The sequence below is a fragment of the Diaphorina citri genome, unplaced genomic scaffold, assembly GCF_000475195.1.
Source record: "Diaphorina citri unplaced genomic scaffold, Diaci psyllid genome assembly version 1.1 scaffold693, whole genome shotgun sequence".
Taxonomy (NCBI): Eukaryota; Metazoa; Arthropoda; class Insecta; order Hemiptera; family Psyllidae; genus Diaphorina; species Diaphorina citri.
Genome location: NW_007378126.1, coordinates 283 through 21,986, shown reverse-complemented (window position 1 = coordinate 21,986; position 21,704 = coordinate 283). Strand labels below are relative to the sequence as shown.

General features: G+C 40.1%; 2 protein-coding genes across 2 annotated transcripts in view; both read left to right on the top strand.

Moving 5' to 3' along the window:
• LOC103511248 (kinesin-like protein KIF16B) overlaps positions 1-18,567 on the top strand; it is a 34,535-nt gene extending 15,968 nt beyond the window's left edge. Inside the window, exon 5 of the mRNA XM_026825071.1 lies at positions 18,394-18,567. Coding sequence (XP_026680872.1) covers positions 18,394-18,567 — 174 coding nt within the window. The remainder of the gene's footprint in view (positions 1-18,393) is intronic.
• LOC113468283 (zinc finger BED domain-containing protein 6-like) lies at positions 8,863-10,144 on the top strand. The gene has a single exon (XM_026825073.1). It carries the CDS (start codon positions 8,978-8,980, stop codon positions 10,109-10,111), a length of 1,134 nt encoding a protein of 377 aa, XP_026680874.1. The 5' UTR covers positions 8,863-8,977; the 3' UTR covers positions 10,112-10,144.
• Positions 18,568-21,704: the final 3,137 nt, after the last annotated feature.

Sequence of the window (21,704 nt, the reverse complement as noted above, 5' to 3'; positions counted from 1 at the left end):
GCATTGATTCTATGATACTAACTGCTGTCTCAAATAGCTTGGGTAATTTGACATTTTACATAAGCTTGACCAAATAACTCCATAACATCAGTGGCTCGCACTGGTCTTGCATCTTCACACATGAATTGTCTTATTTCCTTGCTGTAGTACACTTTTAGTGGCCCCATGAATGCTTTGTCCAGGGGTTGCATTTTGTGCAAAGTATGGGGTGGGAAAGAGATAATTGTTACATGATTTTCTCTTGCCTAATCTACTACCTACATCTATGTTGAATGTATAACACCTTGAGTGCCACGTCCGGCTTTAGTTTTTAGGACATTTTTTACTTTCAGTTTTTTTATATTTTAGTTTTTAGGGCATTTTTACTTTCAGTTTTTTATTATTTTAGTTTTTCTTATGTAAAAACAATACTTAGAGTAGGTTTATTTATATTGAGGAACAGAGTAAAGTTGTACATATTAAAAATATTCAAACTATGGGAGGGTGGGTTTCTTAGAGATGGTGCTGGTTGAAGCAACTTAGGCACATGGTAGGTTTCTTTGGGCACTTAGAACAATACGTTTGAACTAATTTAGCTCTTGCCTTCGCTATTTTTCGCCCTGCTGACTGTTTCAGATTAGCATAGCAATAGATGCATGCTCTTCTTTTCATTTTGTTTCCATCAGAATCTAGCCTATCAGTTAGGCAATGTCTAGCAGTGGTTCTGGACGTGCTTGGTCTTGGTTGGTTAGAAGTTGATGTGCTTTGTTGGTTAGAACTTGATGTGCTTGGTTGGGATGTACTTGATGTCGGGATGGAATCTGGTCTTGGTTGGTTAGAAGTTGATGTGCTTTGTTGGTTAGAACTTGATGTGCTTTGTTGGTTAGAACTTGATGTGCTTGGTTGGGATGTACTTGGTGTCGAGATGGAATCTGGTCTTGGTTGGTTAGAAGTTGATGTGCTGCAATGTCTAGCAGTGGTTCTGGACGTGCTTGGTCTTGGTTGGTTAGAAGTTGATGTGCTTTGTTGGTTAGAACTTGATGTGCTTGGTGTCGAGATGGAATCTGGTCTTGGTTGGTTAGAAGTTGATGTGCTTTGTTGGTTAGAACTTGATGTGCTTGGTTGGGATGTACTTGGTGTCGAGATGGAATCTGGTCTTGGTTGGTTAGAAGTTGATGTGCTTTGTTGGTTAGAACTTGATGTGCTTTGTTGGGATGTACTTGATGTCGGGATGGAATCTGGTCTTGGTTGGCTAGGAGTTGATGTAATCCCTTTGTCGTTTAAGAGCTTGGTTTTGCTTGATTAACTGCATATATCTCTTGTACATCTTAGATCTATCCCTGCGTATTTTTTTCCTTCCTGAATTCCGTTGATGTTGGATATTTTCGTTCTGATTATCACCATTTTCATGATCACTTCCATCATTTTCTGACTCAGGCGGGGTCAGATTTTGTGGTTGAGACTCTTTTCTTTGTTTTGTTTTGCGCTTTTTATCTCGCCACAGTTTGTTGGCTGCCCGTTTTTCCCTCGCAGTCATGTCAGCTACCAATTTGACTTGCTTCTTTTTGTTCTCGTACTTTTTCCTCTCCTTTTCTCTTTCCATCTCACTTCGCACTGGATCTGCTTTTATTTTTCTATACCTTTCGCGCTCTCCCCCTTTCCCCCCTTTTTTTTTTTCCCCCCTTTTTTTTTTTTTTTTTTTTTTTTTTTTTTTTGCTGAAGGTCTAGTCTAGAAGCCTCTGCTGTCAGACTGGATTTTTTTCTAATCCTGCTGTTTCATTGATTTCTTCTGTTGTGTTATGATTAATGTTGGGTTGCCTTTAATGGCTGCAAGTCATCAGTGCATACTTTCTGTTGTGTGATCTGAGATGATCATTTCGCAAATGGGGATAACAGTTCCACTGTGACTGTGTGGGGTAGAGAGACTTTGTCACGCACTCTCGCCGAGCGCACAAGCTCAATAGAGGAGGCTGGGAACTGAGGTGGCAGCGGGGAAGGGGGGTAGAGATACTTCGTCAATCGTCACGCACTCTCGCCGAGCGCACAAGCTCAATAGAGGAGGCTGGGAACTGAGGCGGCAGCGGGGATGAGGGTACGGCGACTTCGTCAGGTGGTAAAAACAAGCGAATGTTGTGTGATGTTCACATCACTTTAGGAATGAAGACTGAAGAGTAAACGGAACCTCGATTAGCAAATGAATATAACTAAACTCGGGTATTCCCGCCAAATTTTTGCTGAAGCTCTAGGGACACCTTCTATTGTCTGACTGGGTTTCTGTATTTTTAATCCGTGCTGTTTCATTGATTTCTTCTGTTGTGTTTTGATTAATATTGGGGCCTTTTAATATTAATTGATGGCCCCGAGATGGAAGTAGTGCCTTTAATGGCTGCAAGCCAACAGAGCATACTTTCTGTTCTGTAATCTGAGATGATCATATCATCGGGATAACAGTTCTATACCTCTAGTTTCAGGGATGTTCATCACTGGAGCATAGTGTATTACATGTTTTGAAGTATCTCGAGTTTTTCTGACAACTGAGCCTGTGGCATCTATGTGGACAGTGATGGGATTTATATGGAAATTGTGAATTGGGAGATGTTAATAGTGTTCTTTGTAGATGGGGAAGTAGGCATCTCTGAAGGCTTCACCTAGATGGTTGGTTGAGGTAATTTTACGATCTTATCGACTTCAAATGTTTCTATTTCTTCTACATACTCAAAAACTGTTCTCAAGCTGTTAACTAATTTTAGGCATTTTCCTCTATAGAAATTAACATTTTTTCTGTTAGTAATCAGAAAACTAAAATAAAGAGATATGAACTTAGAACTTATTATTATTCAATAAGTTTATAAGTCAGCATTTCTATTTGATACCTAAGTACTTAGTACTACCCAATGCCTTTTCATTTTTTCTTTTTCCATTTGTCAATGCCACGAACTGCAAATATGTATACAATTATTGGATTAACCTGGCATTAACAATTATTGGAACATCGATTTTTTCCAAAACATCAATTTTCTTGTACCAGCATGAATCCTTGCGTTCTGGCCATTTCCAGTAAAGACCACTCATTACCATTGTGCTTATAAAATACTCATATTCCATTTCTGTACTTGTGGGCTCCTTAACATCTTCAACAATACCTGGAAAATATGCCCCTTCATACTGTACAATTACATAAGAATTTAAAGTAATGTTGTTTGCGGAAGTGTTTTTCCGCTAGCCTACACAGTTGAAACACATCCTTAGAAGGGTGAATTAAACCACCTTTTGTTTTTGCCTGAACCAACTTTTTTTTTTTTACTGGGATTCAACTCTTCTAACTTGTTAGCTTGTTGCACGCTCGGAAAGTCACTTCGAAATGAATGTTTGTTTTGAATTTTTGAAAAAAAATCTGGTGTGAACATCACACGACTTTCCTTATCCTATTGAATGATGCTTATTTGAGTGTTCTTTTACCCTAACTTTTACAATATCTCTAACCGCTATAGCTGAATCAGATCCAGAGGATCGGACGACATTGTAAATATTACCCATAATATAGGTATATTACCCGTAAGTTTAGGAAATGCATACTTAGAATCTAGTACCCATACTTTAACTTTATTACATTATGTTAACTTGACCGAGTACATCCAAATGGCAGAAAAGCTATTCGACTCATTTGAACGGCTAATTACGAAGACTTATCAAGTCGATTCCAATCAAGAAACCTTCCTTCACTATATCACTCTGAAAGATTGGTACAAAAACTCACTACATAAATTGTCTCATTTCTCTACACATAGAATGGCTAAACGTGGACTGATTAATGGATTAGGCTCCATTATAAAGTCTTTCTTAGGACGTTCATAATAGTTTAACGGGTCTTTACTCTTGAGACGGTCTTTATTCTTAAGGCTTGCGTATTATCTTTTTTGAGGGGGCTAATGAGTTTCCCTTTGTTGTTCTCCTTCCCAGATGGAACCTGGAGATCCTAGAGATGTCTCCCTCGGAGATTTGTTTGATGCCCCCACTTCTATCCCGACTGCAGACAAAATCAAATCTTGATGGCACAAGTCCTTCTCCAAAACTGGGGAGATTGGCCCCTCTTCATTTAGTGACCTACCCTATTTCTGGGGACTCCAATGTCCTCGTCCTCGCCAAATTGAGGTTCGCCTTCCCCACCAAACGACTGTTGGATACTATCTTCCCCGGCTCCCCCTTCGTCTCTAAGAAGAAGTTTAGGGGGATCAGAGACCTCCTTCTCTCCTGGCCCTTTGGGAGGGCCCTCATCTTCTCCCCGTCCTCTATTTCCATGAATCTTAGAGGTTCTGAAGATCGACACAGGCAGTTCCTACAAGCGATGACCCCCATTCTTTCCTTGTGTGTGTCAAGGGAAGAGGCCAATCGTCACTCAGGCTTGGAGAACTCTGGTAGCAGTGATATTGCTTCTACTGCTCCTCTTCCTGATAAAATCCCTTCTCCGCCTTTTGAACCATTGACCTCGCCACCTCCCCAGCCCTCTGCTGATTCCTCCCGCTTGTCAGCTTTGTAGAAATCTCTGTCTGCCATGCAGTCTGAATTCAAATCTTTGGCGGAGTCTGTCCGCGCTGCTGTGTCCCGCCCTCCACCGCCCTCTTCTGCTGGGTCACGTCCTCTACCGTCTTCTTCTGCTGTGTCTCGCCCTCCCCCACCCTCTCCTTCTGCTAGCTCAGATTGGGACAGCGAGTCCAGTGGATTTATACTTCTCCTGTATCATTTATACCTCCCCCTTGTGGTGAACATCTTGTCCAAGCTTCCCACGGTTGCCATTGTGGTAGCTATTTCCATCCAGCGATCCGGAACTCCGAAGGGATTAATATGTAATACTTCGCGAAGGAGAAGTAAATCATCCTGAAGGGAAAACACTGTTCTTTTCGCAGTGTTCTTGATTAATTATTAAATTGAAAAAAATATTGAGGTATATAAAGAAAAAAATTAAAGTGTCTTTCGAACACGAGGTTTAAACGGTTACAAATTTTTCCTAAACTTACGGGTAATATACCTATATTATGGGTAATATTTACAATGTCGTCCGATCCTCTGGATCTGAAACAAGAATAGGAAGGAAAACCTGTAAGCTATTTGTTTGTCTTTTTTCGTATTCTATCGTAATGTATTTTACTTCGTCTGAGTGGCTGTTTGTAGTTTTTACAAACTACCGTTTTGCGTTTTATATTGTCTTTGCCTTATATCGACTTTCTCTTTCCTTTATTATAATATCTTCGTTTTCTTTCAATGACTCGGTTGGGTTAGTTCTGGTTAAGTTAGCCTTTATTTCTATTCCGATTATGGGGTTCGATTATTTTTTATAATCGATTACGATTACGATTATCAATAATAATCGATTAATCGATTATCATAATCGATTATTCCCAACACTAGAAAACATTCCTTTAATACTTCTGATAGATCATTCATGAGAAGAAATGATAAATTGTGTTCAGCAACAAGTGCACTGAGTTTAATCTCTGCTTCTTTTACTTTGTTCTCAAGAGGTGTTGTTACAGGTTTGGAAAAGAATTGTTTAAATTTATCCTGTTGACAGCTGGCTACAGATTTCACCAATTAACTATAAACTATAACTGACACCAAAAGAAGAATGTTAAGGAATATGTTTGAAGTAGGTAGTACATATCAGATGATCTACATAATGCAAGATTGTCAATATTTTAAGATTATTTTTAAGGTACGACTGTGCATTCGGCCTATGGATTTTGATTCTCGACAAAGCGTTGGCATTTCAGTTCTGTTTGCCCGGCTTGTATTCTATTTCATAATCGTATTCTTCTAGTTTGAGTCTCCAACGGACTAATTTTGAGTTTGGTTCCTTTAGATTGAAAAGCCAGGTTAATAGTCGATGATCGGTTACGATTTTAAATTTTTGACCGAAAAGGTAGAGGCGAAAATGTTTGGCTGCCCAAACTATAGCTAGAAGTTCTTTCTCTATAGTTGAATAATTCTTTTCGTGATCATTAAGGGTTCTTGAAGCATAGGCTTTGGGGTGATCATTTTGAGATAATACTGCTCCTAGAGCAAAATTTGAAGCATCAGTCGTCAGAGTGAATGTGTTTGTAAAATCTGGGTACGTTAAAATGGGTTCATTCATCAACGCCGATTTTAGAGAACGAAACGCTTCGTTGTAGGCTAGATCTTTTATGTTTATGGTGGCATCATTCTTAAAACAAACGTGGAGCGGCTTTGCGATCTTTGTATTTGAAGCATCAGTCGTCAGAGTGAATGTGTTTGTAAAATCTGGGTACGTTAAAATGGGTTCATTCATCAACGCCGATTTTAGAGAATGAAACGCTTCGTTGTAGGCTAGATCTTTAATGTTTATGGTGGCATCATTCTTAAAACAAACGTGGAGCGGCTTTGCGATCTTTGCGAAGTCTTTGATGTACTTTCTATAGTATCCTACTAAGCCTAGGAAACTTTTGAATTGGGTTTTTGGGATTGAAAATTTTTCTATACATTTTATCTTTTCTGGGCTAAGTCTGACTCCTTCATTTGATATGACGTGCCGTAAATAGGCTGTCTCTGTTTTGAAGAACTCTGATTTGTCGAGTTGTATTTTCATATTGTATTTCGATAATCTTTCTAATACGAGTTCTAGAGTTCTGAAATGGGATTCTTTCGACACATTGTATAGTAAAATGTCGTTCAAATACACTACACAGTCAGGTATTGCTTGAAGTATATTGTTCATACATCTTTGAAAAGTTGCCGGGGCGTTCCGTATTCCAAAAGGCATACGGAGGTACTCGTAATGGCCTTCCGTTCCGGCATTGAATGCTGTTTTTGCTATGCCTATAATCTACTACCATCCTCCATTTTTACTTTCCAGAAGCGTCTAGTTTTTTCTTAACCCTTTCCCTGTCGCGTATAATATCTCTAGTAGCGCGGTCAAACTTTCTTGACTTGGCGGGGCGGAGCGCTACCGCGCTCCTTAATCAATCTAGTCGAGAAGTAAATCACAATTCACATGCACAATCAAATTTACCAAACTTCCAACCAACTGCAACAGTTCATTTCAATCAAGTCACCTAAATCTATGTAGTAATTAGAGGTCAACCAGTCACCTGTCCGTTGGCTGTTTCCGTGATGTTTGTTTACACCATGGTTATCTAGGTTGCCTATATAGCAACGCATGATGGGCGACTGGTCAGATGGTGACCCCGGCGGGGGACCGCCAACACAAAACACCGCACCTCAAAATATAAAAAGTTCTCAATCCAATGAAAAACACCAAGTTCTCTACAAGCCCGGTATGAAATTTCCTGTCGGCCATCTTTGAATGTGGCAAAACATTAGATTATTTTCAATGGAGATCAAAAAGGACGCTTCGATTCTTTTGTAAATTTCAATTTTTCCGTTCCGGCGCATCTGACTACTCGCCGGTCGCTCCGGAGGAAAAAGTAGGGACAATATCATCATTAGAGGCCAAAATGAATGCCCTCTCTGAACCCTCTCCTACCGTCGACTCCCTCAAGTCGAAAGTAACGGGGGAGGCAAAGCTGAATATCAGCTCTTTTTCTATCAACAATTGGGCTGAACTGAAAGCCGCCCTTCTGAATTCGTACAGTGACAAAAGAGATGTTTATACACTCACCATCGAACTTTTTAACCTCAAACAAAACTACAACGAAACTCCATTCGAAAATTACCAAACATACCAAATCAAGATACCCTGAGCACCTTCTCAGTGCCAACCAGGCACCGGCTCAGAGCTCCATGATCCCCGAGGAGGAGGAAGACGACATTGAAGAAGAATATGGTGCTGACGATTGGGAACCACCACCGACTGCAACTTCAACTATTGAGATGGGACAAAAAGTCGGCGTTCCAATTGTTTACAATAGAATACGGACATTCAGGCAGTTCACCGACAACTCCCTATCATACCAAACTGCTGAGAATAGACCACGTGCCGGATCTATGGACAATTCAAGATACCCTAGAGTCCTAGACCAAGAGAGCGACGAAATCAACTTTGCTCCAAGCATTCATTGTTTGCCAGGAACCTGATGGTTTTGAACCTTGCCCTCGCATTCGCGAATACCTCGCCGCTTCGCTTGTCACCTGAGGGGTGAAGAAGGGTGAAATCGAACTCAATACAAAGATGTGGAGAAGAAATTGAAACATGCGGGAGGTTTTCAGCCCCCAATAGTTAATCACCAATAATTGGTCAATAGGGGTCACGACGACTTCGCAAGAGTACTATGGTTCAGATGAAGAGGCAAATTTTATCGATCAGCCTCCGGACAATACCAAGAACTGACCAGTACCTACGTACCCGGCTATCCGGACAAAACTTACCGTACGTAATCCTCCACAAATTGAAATTTTTAATCGACACAGGAGCTAGCGCCAGCTATTTATCCACCGCTTGTATTAGTTAATTTCCTTTTCCTCTAAACCAAGAACCAGCTACTATCAAAACCGCTACTGGACGTCGAGAACCCATAGTATTATCATTCCTAATAAATATCTATTCTCTTCAAAGAAAATTCCCGGGTCTACCAAATTTTACATCTTCGATTTTCATGAATACTTTGACGGAATATTAGGTACCAATGACTTACAGAAAGTAAGTCTAAATATCCTATAGGATCAAAACCTACTGGTAAATAGGAATATTTCCTTGTCTCTAAAATACCGACAAACAGCAGTCAAGGAATGCAACAATATCGCAAACCTATTACGTTTATCACACATAAAATTCCACTCGGATCGAGAAGAGCTCGTTATCTACATATCCATAATATTAAAAAAAAAAAAAAATGCTCTAAAGAGCACCTTTTTGTGAAAGTTGAGTCTGTACATATCATTTTGATTTAACAGTACTGTACTTTCTTTTTCGTACTTTCAGGCTCACACCGCTCTCAACATTTGCGAACTATGGGATGAAATCTTGCAAGAATTTGGCATTCCCAAATCCCAAGTTATTGCTGTGACCACAGATGCTGGTTCAAATATGGTTGCTGCCGCAAATTCCTTTTTGACAAACCATAGGCGTGTCCCATGCTTCGCACACATATTAAACCTGATTGTTGATGCGGGTTTAGGGCAGGAAGCATTGATGCCCCTGATTGCAAAAGTCAAAGGAATCGTAACGTTCTTCAAACACTCTGTTCAAGCAACCGATGATTTGAAGAGGGAGCAGATGGCTCAGGGGAAGAAGGAGGGCGATGTGCTTGTACTCATACAAAGTGTAAGTACAAGATGGAATTCAACATGTGATATGATTGAACGATTCACAAAGTTAGCATCACATGTTGCCAAGATTCTTCTCACCAGGCCTGGAGCACCGAACATGATTCCTGGCACTGATTTAAACACATTACGAGAAATTATTACCATTCTTGCTCCCTTCAAGGAGGCAACAAATGATATTACTGGAGAATCGTATCCAACTGCTCCTCTCGTGATCCCTCTCTGCAATCTCATTTTGAAGAAACTTGAACAACAAGAACTAACTGTTACAAGTCCCACCGCAACAACCTTTCTTTTTAAATTGTTGGATGATGGAAGAAGGAGATTTTTTGACCTTGAAAAAAACGTCTGCTTGGCTAGGGCTACACTCCTAGACCCGCGGTTTAAGAAAATGCACTTTACTCAACCAACGATCCTGGCCGCTCACATCAATTCACTTTCTAAACTCATAAATGATGAGCATACGCAGAACAGACAGCGCCAGCCAAGTACCCCGGATGTCTCCGCAGAGCGGGTCCAGCCAGAACAAGGAATAATTGATCACAATCAAAATGAAAGTATATGGAGCGGGCGACAGGTCCTCATTAGTTCTTCTCAGGGGAGTTCTGTAGCAAGCGGCTCAATGATGCCTCCAGAATTGAAACAATATCTTGACCAACCATGTCAAGACACAATGAAAAGCAACCCACTAGAGTTCTGGCTAAACTGTAAGGAGTTTACGCCAGTATTAGCGAAAATTGCACTGAGGAGCCTTTTGGCACAGGGCTCCTCAGTTAGTTCCGAGCGGGTGGCCTCGACAGTGAACCTCGTTGTACCCAACAACAGGTCGAGGTTGTCAGGCGATCATATAGGGCAGAGGGTGTTTCTGTCATCATTGCCGAAACAATATTGGTAAGACCTAAACATGCCAACATGGGAAAAGGCGAAGTACCTAAGTACCTAGATGATGATGATGATGTTATTTACCTATTACTTTCCTTATTTTATAAAAGTACCTAGTCAAAGTACCTACCGGCTCAAAATGATCTCAACCAAAGTACCTATACCAGGACCTTCCACAAGTTCTAGTGGATCAAATACTCCTGCAGAATGTCCGGTAACCCCAAGTACAAGATTTTGGTGAGAATGTGCAATCAAGACCATCAACACGTTTATCTTTGAGTAGCCCTAGTAGTGTAGTATTGGAACCAGCTTTTGAGTTCACTCCGCCTGTTTGGGACAAGTCTTTTCCTGTTACTCCCCCTGGTGACTTTTTGCTTATGAACATGAGTTTTCACCTCACCTTAGTGAAGCCCCTGACCCAATCCCTCTGAAGTTTTTTTCTCAACTATGGTCTCCAGAAATATTTTATACATACTGGAAATGTAAAATGCATGCTCAAAACACATAAATTATTCTTTACAATTGATAAAATTGCCATTTTATCATGGGATGCTGACCAGTAACACAACTGAGAGAGTGCGGAACCCTGAAAGAAGGATGGTCCACATGTCTCTGGCTGAGATGAGAAGACACCTGTACGATGGTGACTTGTTATCAACCATTAGAGAAACTCAAAAGAACAACGATGTATACGTTAGATTACCAATATATTGCCTATACAAAGAGGCTATAACGCCCACGTGGCCGGATGAAACGAAGGCGTTCTCAGTGACAATTTCTGAGAGTGCAAATCTAAGAGAGGCTGAGAAACTCTCATGGGGGACTTTCACTAGAGTTCACCTTGAAGTGGCGCCTCGCCTCTCTTTCACTCCAGACTCCTGTCTTGTGGGCGCGCCTTACAGGTCATTCTGGTATTGCGGGAATACGAGTTTGGTTCGGACAATGACCGATGAGTTTGTTGGAAGCTGCCACACATAGAGTCCGATCGTGGAGGAAAATCACCTCCGTACAGAACATATATGATCTAATTACCTAAAGTCAGGTCAATCTATCACCGACAACTCCCTATCATACCAAACTGCTGAGAATAGACCACGTGCCGGATCTATGGACAATTCAAGATACCCTAGAGTCCTAGAGTCCTAGACCAAGAGAGCGACGAAATCAACTTTGCTCCAAGCATTGTTCGTCAAGAACCAGATGTGCCTGAACCTTGCCCTCGCATTCGCGAATACCTCGCCGCTTGTCACCTGAGGGGTGAAGAAGGGTGAAATCGAACTCAATACAAGGATGTGGAGAAGAAATTGAAACATGCGGGAGGTTTTCAGCCCCCAATAGTTAATCACCAATAATTGGTCAATAAGGGTCACGACGACTTCGCCTAAACCTAAAGGAATCTAGAAAGAATTCTAGGAAACATTCAATATGGAATCATGGCCCAAAGAGAAGTCTCTGCTAAGGCCGCTAATGAATTCCTGGCGGCTTGGCCGGGAAATAAAACCAAATTTCCTGAGGTCTCATGATCTGGTCCAACACACTGTTGATAAGGTGCGAGATAATCGGACCAATTCAGCCGATGGACCGATTCCCAGAAAGTAATAAAAATTCTGGAACAGGAATTCTTCAGTAGATATGGCTACCCAGCCATTTTACTTACCGACAAAGGTTCACACTTCACTTCTAAAGTATGTAAGAACTGGTGTGAAAAACTCACCCCGTATACACCACCCTCGATCTACTGATCCGCAAATTCCGGAAAAACATTGCGGCGTGTTCTCGTCAAAATAAGAAGATCCCTGCCAACATCATCTCCCCCAACATCTTGCGTGCAGACCTCTTAAATCTTACTTCTCAGATGTCGTCAAAAGAATGGGTTCTGTCTGTCCCAGTGAGCCGTATTGGAAAGTATTATGGCCTCCCTATTGCGGCCTGTTCCATGTCATCAGGCAAGATTGTAAAGCGAGTCAAAGTACCCATTCAGCGGTCTGGAAGAGCTTCGAAGGGATTTACCGTCAAGGCCGTTCTTATTGGAGATGCTAAGTTAATTTACAACCAAGTTCTCCCCAGTTCTTACATCGTCCTTTCTGAACAGTCGGGCAAAGTGAGTAGGCTATCCAATGTCCGTCATTGCCATCCGGAGTCCACCGGGTTATATTTTGTCCCAAGAGGTGTGGAAGTTCTTCGAGTTGCGGCAATGTGTGAAAATGGGCTCAGTTGAAAGGTCATAGTGGAACCGTTATCCCCATTTGCGAAATGATCACCACAGATTACAGAACAGAAAGTATGCACTGATGGCACCACAGATTACAGAACAGAAAGTATGCACTGATGGCATCAGTTAATATTCAAAGGAAGCTGTAAACAAGGATGGTCCAAATTCTACCACAAGACTGAAAACAAAGCCTTGATCCTTGGCTCTGCTCCATTATCCATACCAATTACTTCGTTTCTGATCCCTCTCCTAATCATTCCCAAGGTATCCTCTTCCTACTGGCGGGGACCAACCACTTCCCGCGGGACGTCCCTGTTAACGAGTTATAAAAAAATCGTCAGGTATTGCTTACGTCGGTTCAAGCATGTGGTCCTTTACCAGGTCCCTCCTATTCCCTTCCTCTTAACGAAAGTCATCCCAATCCGATATTTTAATCGGTGGCTAGTTAACGTTCATCATCGAAACCCTAAAGTTACCATTTGTTTTGTGTTTGTAACCGTTTAAACCTCGTGTTCGAAAGACACTTTAATTTTTTTCTTTATATACCTTAATATTTTTTTCAATTTAATAATTATTAATCATGAACACTGCGAAAAGAACAGTGTTTTCCCTTCAGGATGATTTACTTCTCCTTCGGGAAGTTTTGCATTTACATCCCTTCGGAGTTCCGGATCGCTGGATGGAAATAGCTACCACAATGGCAACCGTGGGAAGCTTGGACAAGATGTTCACCACAAGGGGAATAAAGGATAGGGTTTCCTAGCTCGTGACCCTTGGATGGTAAAAAGTTCATTCTACGTACAGATTCTAAGGCCGTAACATGGCTTGAGAAATTTAAAAGAGCTAATCTCGGGCCACCAATTAGTATTAAAGGAATACAATTTTAATAAAAAGTGAGCTGACCAAATGAAATACCGTATCAAAAACTACAGATAGGACTCACAAATCACTCAAGAAACAAAAGTACAAATAAAAAAAAAAAGGATATGTAAAAAAAATCCTTACCAGAATTTCGAATTCACACCAACGAATTTTCACTGGCGTGAAGCTAAATCGAAATTCAACAACAAATAGAAAGTCTCCTAAATCAGGGAATCATTAGACCCTCGCATTCACCATGGTCCTCACCAGTGCATGTAGTTAAGAAAAAACTAGACGCTTCTGGAAAGCAAAAATGGAGGATGGTAGTAGATTATAGGCATAGCGAAAACAGCATTCAATGCCGGAACGGAAGGCCATTACGAGTACCTCGGTATGCCTTTCGGATTACGGAACGCCCCGGCAACTTTTAAAAGATGTATGAACAATATAATATACTTCAAGCAATACCTAGCTGTGTAGTGTATTTGGACGACATTTTAATATACAATGTGTCGTAAGAATCCCATTTCAGAACTTAGAACTCGTATTAGAAAGATTATCGAAATACAATATGAAAATACAACTCGACAAATCAGAGTTCTTCAAAACAGAGACAGCCTATTTAGAGCACGTCATATCAAATGAAGGAGTCAGACCAAATATCTCGAGAACGGTAAGAGGTAGAGACTTGAAATTTGGTATGTAGCTGTCAAATGTGACAAGGATGCGACACGAAACTTTTGGTTAGGATCGGTGCAACGGTTGGCGGCATTTTACCGCTTTTTGGCGGTTTTTGGTGTAATTTAACAATATCTCGGGAACGGTATAAGCTAGAAACTTGAAATTTGGTATGTGGTTCACTAATGTGACAAGGATGCAACACAAAACGTTTGTTTGAGATGGTTGCTGCGCTTGGCGGTATTTTTACCGCTTTTGGACAGATTTCGACCGTTTTTTGGCGGTTTTCAGCTATAGCGACAAAACGGTTAGAGATATTGTAAAAGTTAGGGTAAAAGAACACTCAAATAAGCATCATTCAATAGGATAAGGAAAGTCGTGTGATGTTCACACCAGATTTTTTTTCAAAAATTCAAAACAAACATTCATTTCGAAGTGACTTTCCGAGCGTGCAACAAGCTAACAAGTTAGAAGAGTTGAATCCCAGTAAAAAAAAAAAAGTTGGTTCAGGCAAAAACAAAAGGTGGTTTAATTCACCCTTCTAAGGATGTGTTTCAACTGTGTAGGCTAGCGGAAAAACACTTCCGCAAACACTTTGTGTCCAAAGGCTCTGACGGGAGACTTGTGTCTAATGGGTCTATCAAGCAGGTAGATCTTCGGGAGGGGGCTAGAGAAGTTATCCGTTCCTATATAGGAACGGATATTTTCGATGGCCTCTCTCAACATCGGGTTTTGACCAGGAGGTCGGGTCAAACCATATCAACGACGGCGATTTTAATTTTAATTAAATTTACTCTTTATTAGGTACTTTTTACTTTCCTTTTATATTTAATTTTATAATTTTTTTCTACTGTATTTGATTGTTGTTTGTGTTTGTTTAGTTTTAGTGTATTTTTTTATTGTCATTTTTGTATAAAGGGTTAGTCCCGTGAATAAATAAATAAATTTGATCCGCTGCATTGTGGTAAAATACTGGGACATCAGACTGCATTATTCGGCAAAAATAACATCAGATATGTTCCACCATAGAAAGAAGAGGCAAACTCTTACCCATTTGATAACCTTTCAAGGGCTTAATCTCTACATGAAACTGATAACGGACCCTCTCAGGATACTCTACCCTAATAAGGGAAGCAAACCGTACTAAACAAAATTCAAATGAATCGGCTGAGTCCTTTGCTCAAAGGTTCGCTTCACTTAGAAATGCTATACATAAACGAATCAAAACCGAATATCCGACTTCTGATGGTATTTTAAAGGCAGCATTAGATAAAATGCTCGTGACTTCATTCCTGTACGAAGTCCAGGGTTCGATAGGAAATTACCTCAGGTCTAGACAGCCAGAAACGGCTATCGAAATAGCCAGTTATTCGTCGCTATACCGGTTTGAACAGTACAAACATTCTTCCGAACATAATCCTAAAAAATCTCAACAACAAACGCAATTGCATAAGAAACAACATGCTTTTAGGTCTCACGACGGGTACAACAATAGCAATTTTAACAATCAAAACAAGTCTAACCCGCATTTTAAAAAAAAAATCCGAATCCTACTTTCCAAAACAATCGACAATTCTACCAAAAGCCGAATGTACCTTCAGTGCCTACACCAATGTCAGGCGTACAAACTATAAGGCACCAGCACATAATCTGGAGTTGGAACAAACAGATAGGTACGGATTATGATCCTTACGAACAACGACTTATTGGGATGTCAAATAGAATGGTGAACAACAAAATTATCTAGCTTTTCCTGGAAAAAGGTCCTCAATATCTTTTAAAATAAAAAAAAACAAAAAATAAACAAACACTAGGGTGGCGAACTTTGGGTCAGGTACCTTATGTTTTATCATTTTATCTATACGAACGTATTTCGGGTGTTACCCCATTATCAAGATATGTAAGTAAAGTCAATGAGGGTGTTAACCCATTATCGTATAGATAGATAAAAATTCAAAGTCAAGCATTTTAAATTTTTAATAATTGAAGTTTTACCAAGTGTAACTAGGTCTTATTATTAAGATTAACTCATGTTGTAATTGACGAAAAAAAAGTGTTAATTCAAAACAAGTCCACCAATTTGAGGACAATTGAAAAAGGAAAGTGAGAGGGGAGGATGGGTGGTGTAGAGCAGTGGTTCTTAACTCTTTCCGGCACGGTGGTATAAGATTCCTACCACTTAGAATTTGATTTTTCCTAATTTTTTCACGATGATAGGAATCTACTACCAGAAACTCATTCTAATTCTATTGCTTACGATGTTTCCTACATTATTGCGCAGACGCCGGAACCTCAAACATGATTTTTGCTCTCCAATTATGGTTTTTATCAGAAAAAACACCTGTTTTGATTTTAGTAGTGAAATGAAAGTTTTGGAGGGGTGGTAAAATTTTTGTGTGAGTTTTAATTTATAATGGCCTAACAAGTTATATAGTTTGAAGTGTGTAGGATCGTTTTTATAACACTTTAGTACATTATCAGTTCAAATAATTGTGTTTTTTTTAGTTTTTGTGGTGGTATGTTTTACATACCACCGTGCAGTAAGTTGCATATTGGTATATACGACTTCAACACAGTGAATATGACTCCATTCTTTTTCTTTTTTCAGCAGTAATAAAATATTAATATGATGAACAGTGATAAAGACATTCTTAGACAGCTTGAAGAATTAGAGGAAGAAGAAGCCCTATTTCTTCCCTCTGACAATGATTTTTACTATAGTGAGTGTGATGACAGTGATAAGGACAAGAATTATGATCCTGATGTAGAGTCAGATGAAACCTTTTCGTCATCTCCAATCCGAAAGAAACGGAGTTTATCACAAGTGCCTTCAACAAGTGGTAGCCATACTAATCGTTCACTGGCTCAAAATGATCTCAACCAAAGTACCTATACCAGGACCTTCCACAAGTTCTAGTGGATCAAATACTCCTGCAGAATGTCCGGTAACCCCAAGTACAAGATTTTGGTGAGAATGTGCAATCAAGACCATCAACACGTTTATCTTTGAGTAGCCCTAGTAGTGTAGTATTGGAACCAGCTTTTGAGTTCACTCCGCCTGTTTGGGACAAGTCTTTTCCTGTTACTCCCCCTGGTGACTTTTTGCTTATGAACATGAGTTTTCACCTCACCTTAGTGAAGCCCCTGACCCAATCCCTCTGAAGTTTTTTTCTCAACTATGGTCTCCAGAAATATTTTATACATACTGGAAATGTAAAATGCATGCTCAAAACACATAAATTATTCTTTACAATTGATAAAATTGCCATTTTATCATGGGATGCTGACCAGTAACACAACTGAGAGAGTGCGGAACCCTGAAAGAAGGATGGTCCACATGTCTCTGGCTGAGATGAGAAGACACCTGTACGATGGTGACTTGTTATCAACCATTAGAGAAACTCAAAAGAACAACGATGTGGACCACTCATTTTTTACTTTCCTTATCCTATAGGAAGGAAAGTAATGTAATCGGGTCAGAATTTCGATGGTCAGTTTTTAGTGCCAAAACACGTTTTGAGGTCCCTAGAGCCTAAATCCAAAGTTTCAGCCATTGGTCCGTGTGTGTGTCTGTCTGTCAACAAAATATCTCGTTTTTTTACGTGACTCGTTCGATTCTCATTGTTCGCAGAAGAGACAGAGGCGGAACGAACCATCTTGCTGTCACTGAGGAAAACTGTGCGAGTAGAAGCTGAGAAGGGGGAGGTGTTAAAGAGAAAGATAGAAGATGGGAATCAACTGCTGGACACTTGGCAGAACAAGGAGAGAGAAATCATGTAAGAAAGATACCTAGGTAGAGAGAGAGAGAGAGAGAGAGAGGGAAGAAAAGGGATAAAGACAAATACAGAGGTAGTTTGTGATGGGCAGAATTAGAGGTTCAGTGATAGTGTGTATGTAAACCTTGTTGTAAAAAAATATACATCTATAGGTAAATAAAAAAAAAGTGATAGTGCACTTGCTAGTGAAGGAAGTCAGATAAATCACTAAATTCTACCTAAGTACATACCTCAGTAAATTTAATCCATTTCAAATAATTTCAGTGAGAAATTCGAACAAGATGGAATGACAATCATTGAGAAAGCTCAGGAAAATCATCACATCAATGTAAGTACTGGAGCTAGGGTAGCACGTCGTCTGCCTAGAAAGCGCTAGATCGCAGGTTCGATTCCTTCCAAAGGCAAGTTTATTCCCAACAGATATAAGGTTCGTTCTCGGAATGGCTGAATTCCTCCTACCCTGTCCTCGTTCTCCCTTTTTTGGGGGGAGGGGGGGCTCTGTGCATGCTTGGAGTTCTGGGTGCACTCGTGGTGGCATTCTTAGCCTACTGCTGGAGTAAAGGGACTTTTCAGTCCTATGCGAGCAGTATAAATAAGCACTATTATTATTATTATTATTATTATTACCAGTGTAAAAAGATTTTTGAAATATGGAAACTGATTGCAAAGGAGGCACTAGCTGTGATAAACACTAAAGTTGTGAAAAGGATCTGCTTCAACACAAATTAGAAATTCATTGGATTGCTGTGGTTATGTATCTGTCTGCAGAGTACCCAGGAGTTGTCAGGCAGGGTGAACACTGTACGACAGCAAGTCAAGGAATCCCAAGAGAAGAAACGGGAACTTGAGGAGAAAGTGGCCGCATTGAAAGTTCAACTTTACGAGACTCAAAACAACAGCGGCTGGGAAGGGCTTGATCAAGTCTACTTTCAACTCAAGTGAGCCCATATTTTGAGTGTAAAATAGAAGGATGTGAATGTTATAAACAAGAAATTCCTACACAAATGTTATACTGGTTATCACATCGTGGAATGGATATTATTAGACCTCTCTTTTACAAGCCTTACCATATTCAGAGGAAATCTGGAAAGCGCATAGAAGCAAATAATTCACGTGGACAGAAAAAAGTACCCAATCATAATTCTAGTGAAACAAAAAGTTCATTCTACGTACAGATTCTAAGGCCGTAACATGGCTTGAGAAATTTAAAAGAGCTAATCTCGGGCCACCAATTAGTATTAAAAGGAATACAATTTTAATAAAAAGTGAGCTGACCAAATGAAATACCGTATCAAAAACTACAGGTAGGACTCACAAATCACTCAAGAAACAAAAGGATATGTAAAAAAAATCCTTAACAGAATTTCGAATTCACACCAACGAATTTTCACTGGCGTGAAGCTAGCAATATTCCGCTCCTCTCATCTGATGTCAACGAAACCATTCCGATCCGATTCTTTAATCCATGAAGTTTTTTTCTCAACTATGGTCTCCAGAAATATTTTATACATACTGGAAATGTAAAATGCATGCTCAAAACACATAAATTATTCTCCACAATTGATAAAATAGCCATTTTATCATGGGATGCTAACCAGTAACACAACTGAGAGAGTGCGGAACCCTGAAAGAAGGATGGTCCACATGTCTCTGGCTGAGATGAGAAGACACCTGTACGATGGCTCTAGTATAGATATTTTCCCACGTAGGTACATACAATACAACTGATACAACACAAATTTGTCCAAATATATTATGTTAATAGGTAAAATTATTGTTTCTTTGTCTGTCTCTCTATTAACAGATAACAACATGTTTAGAGAATAAATATGAAAGTACAGCAAAAAACATTAAAAATATAATTGGAAAAAATGACATTTCCATAACAAGTGACATCCTAACTCTCACCAACTCAACAAGGAGTTTTCTTGTCCTCACAATCCACTTCTTAAATGTTGCAGAGAAGAAACTGGATCATATCGCATTATCTGCAAAGAGATTCACCGAGGTAAATATCAAATATCTAATGTACCTAATTTTATTACGAAATTTATTTCTAATGGTGAAATATAAGTGGAGGAAGGGTAACGATCTCAAGCGGAGGTAAACTTCCCCTCCTCGCGTGCTCGATGGCGGCCATCTTTGGATCCTTGTTCAACTATAAGTGGAGGAAGGGTAACGATCTCAAGCGGAGGTAAACTTCCCCTCCTCGCGTGCTCGATGGCGGCCATCTTTGGATCCTTGTTCGACACGTTTTTTCAAAAATTCAAAACAAACATTCATTTCGAAGTGACTTTCCGAGCGTGCAACAAGCTAACAAGTTAGAAGAGTTGAATTTCAGGCAAAAACAAAAGGTGGTTTAATTCACCCTTCTAAGGATGTGTTTCAACTGTGTAGGCTAGCGGAAAAACACTTCTGCAAACACTTTGTGTCCAAAGGCTCTGACAGGAGACTTGTGTCTAATGGGTCTATCAAGCAGGTAGATCTTCTGGAGGGGGCTAGAGAAGTTATCCGTTCCTACATAGGAACGGATATTTTCGATGGCCTCTCTCAACATCGGGTTTTGACCAGGAGGTCGGGTCAAACCATATGATAAATTTGATCCGCTGCATTGTGGTAAAGTACTGGGATATCAGGCTGCATTATTCGGCAAAAATAACATCAGATATGTTCCACCATAGAAAGAGGAGGCAAACTCTTACCCATTTGATAACCTTTCAAGGGCTTTGAGAGGGTGCCATAGATTTTGTAAATATTGTTTTTTGTTTTGAATATATATACCTATTTATATTTTGCTTTTTGTTTTGTATATCTTTTTCCTATCCATTTGTTAATGTTTTGTATATAAATTTGTGTTTTCTCTTGTATATTTTTTATTTAATTTGTATACTAAGGTCCCTGCGTCGAATATGCCCATACAGATAATAATATGCCCACTTGCTATAATTCCGTTATAATGTAACGATTCAGGTTCGAGAGTGTAATTCTTTGTTTAACTTGGCAAAAAAGTGTGTTTCGCGCGAGTTAAGTTATTGGATCATGTCCCCTAACATTGGGTACTTTGTTTGACAGACAGCTTCCTCTAACCCCTTATCTGGACTGAAGTTATACGGAAGTACAATGCATCTGACTGGTGCATTAAACTGCAGATACCAGACCCTTTCAGGATATCCTTTGATTATTTTTTGGGGGATATTATCAGTAAACCACCGGACATGTCAATATTGTTTTTATCGCCGAGATATAATTAAATCTTAATCTCTACATTAAACTGATAACGGACCCTCTCAGGATACCAGAGGCTTATAAAACACCTCGAGGCTCCGGAATCAATTCAGATTTTGATTCACACTACGTACCAGTAACATCGTCTTGATTGTACTTATATATCGGCCGCAACCGCCATTCCATCCATAGACATACCTACTACCAACAGCCTGATGCCTACAAGCATGCTTCAAATGATGGATCAGCTCACAAATCTGGAAAACGCGCTAACCAAGTTGGCGGACAAATTGAATGTTACACCTGGCGACCCCCAGCCACCTGCACGGAGGACAGAAACCATACCCGTACTACCCGAGTTCCACCCAAGCCGAGGTACGGATCCACTTCAGTGGATCAACACCATTGAGTTGTGCATTGATGAGGATACCAAGATCAACAGCAGGGCTTTAATCCTCACTCTGAGCCGCAGCATGAAGGGCAGTGCAGCGTCATGGTTTGCCCGTCAGGCAAATTCCCATCTCTGTTGGGATGACTTTAAACTTGCCTTTGTCGGCGAGTTCGCCGTTTTGGATACCCCTGCTACGGCCTTGAACGAGCTCTTCAGTACGAGTCCCAAGGGAGTGTTGGATAGAGAGGAGGGGGAATTAAGCGGAGAGGAGTTGATTTCCGACGATACATCGGATACTCGATATATCGAAGTTTAAAAACATCGATGTATCGAACATCGATGTTTTCGTCTCGATGTCCCAACCCTAGGTCAATCGGCATGACAGACGGACTTGATACTATGAATTTTCAGACAAAAAAAAAAATAATAATAATAAAAAAACTCCGCCAGTGACGGTCCTAAG

Coding starts and splice junctions, on each gene's coding strand:
- LOC113468283 (XM_026825073.1), top strand. CDS start 8,978: ATGGTTGCTGCCGCAAATTCCTTTTTGACAAACCATAGGCGTGTCCCA.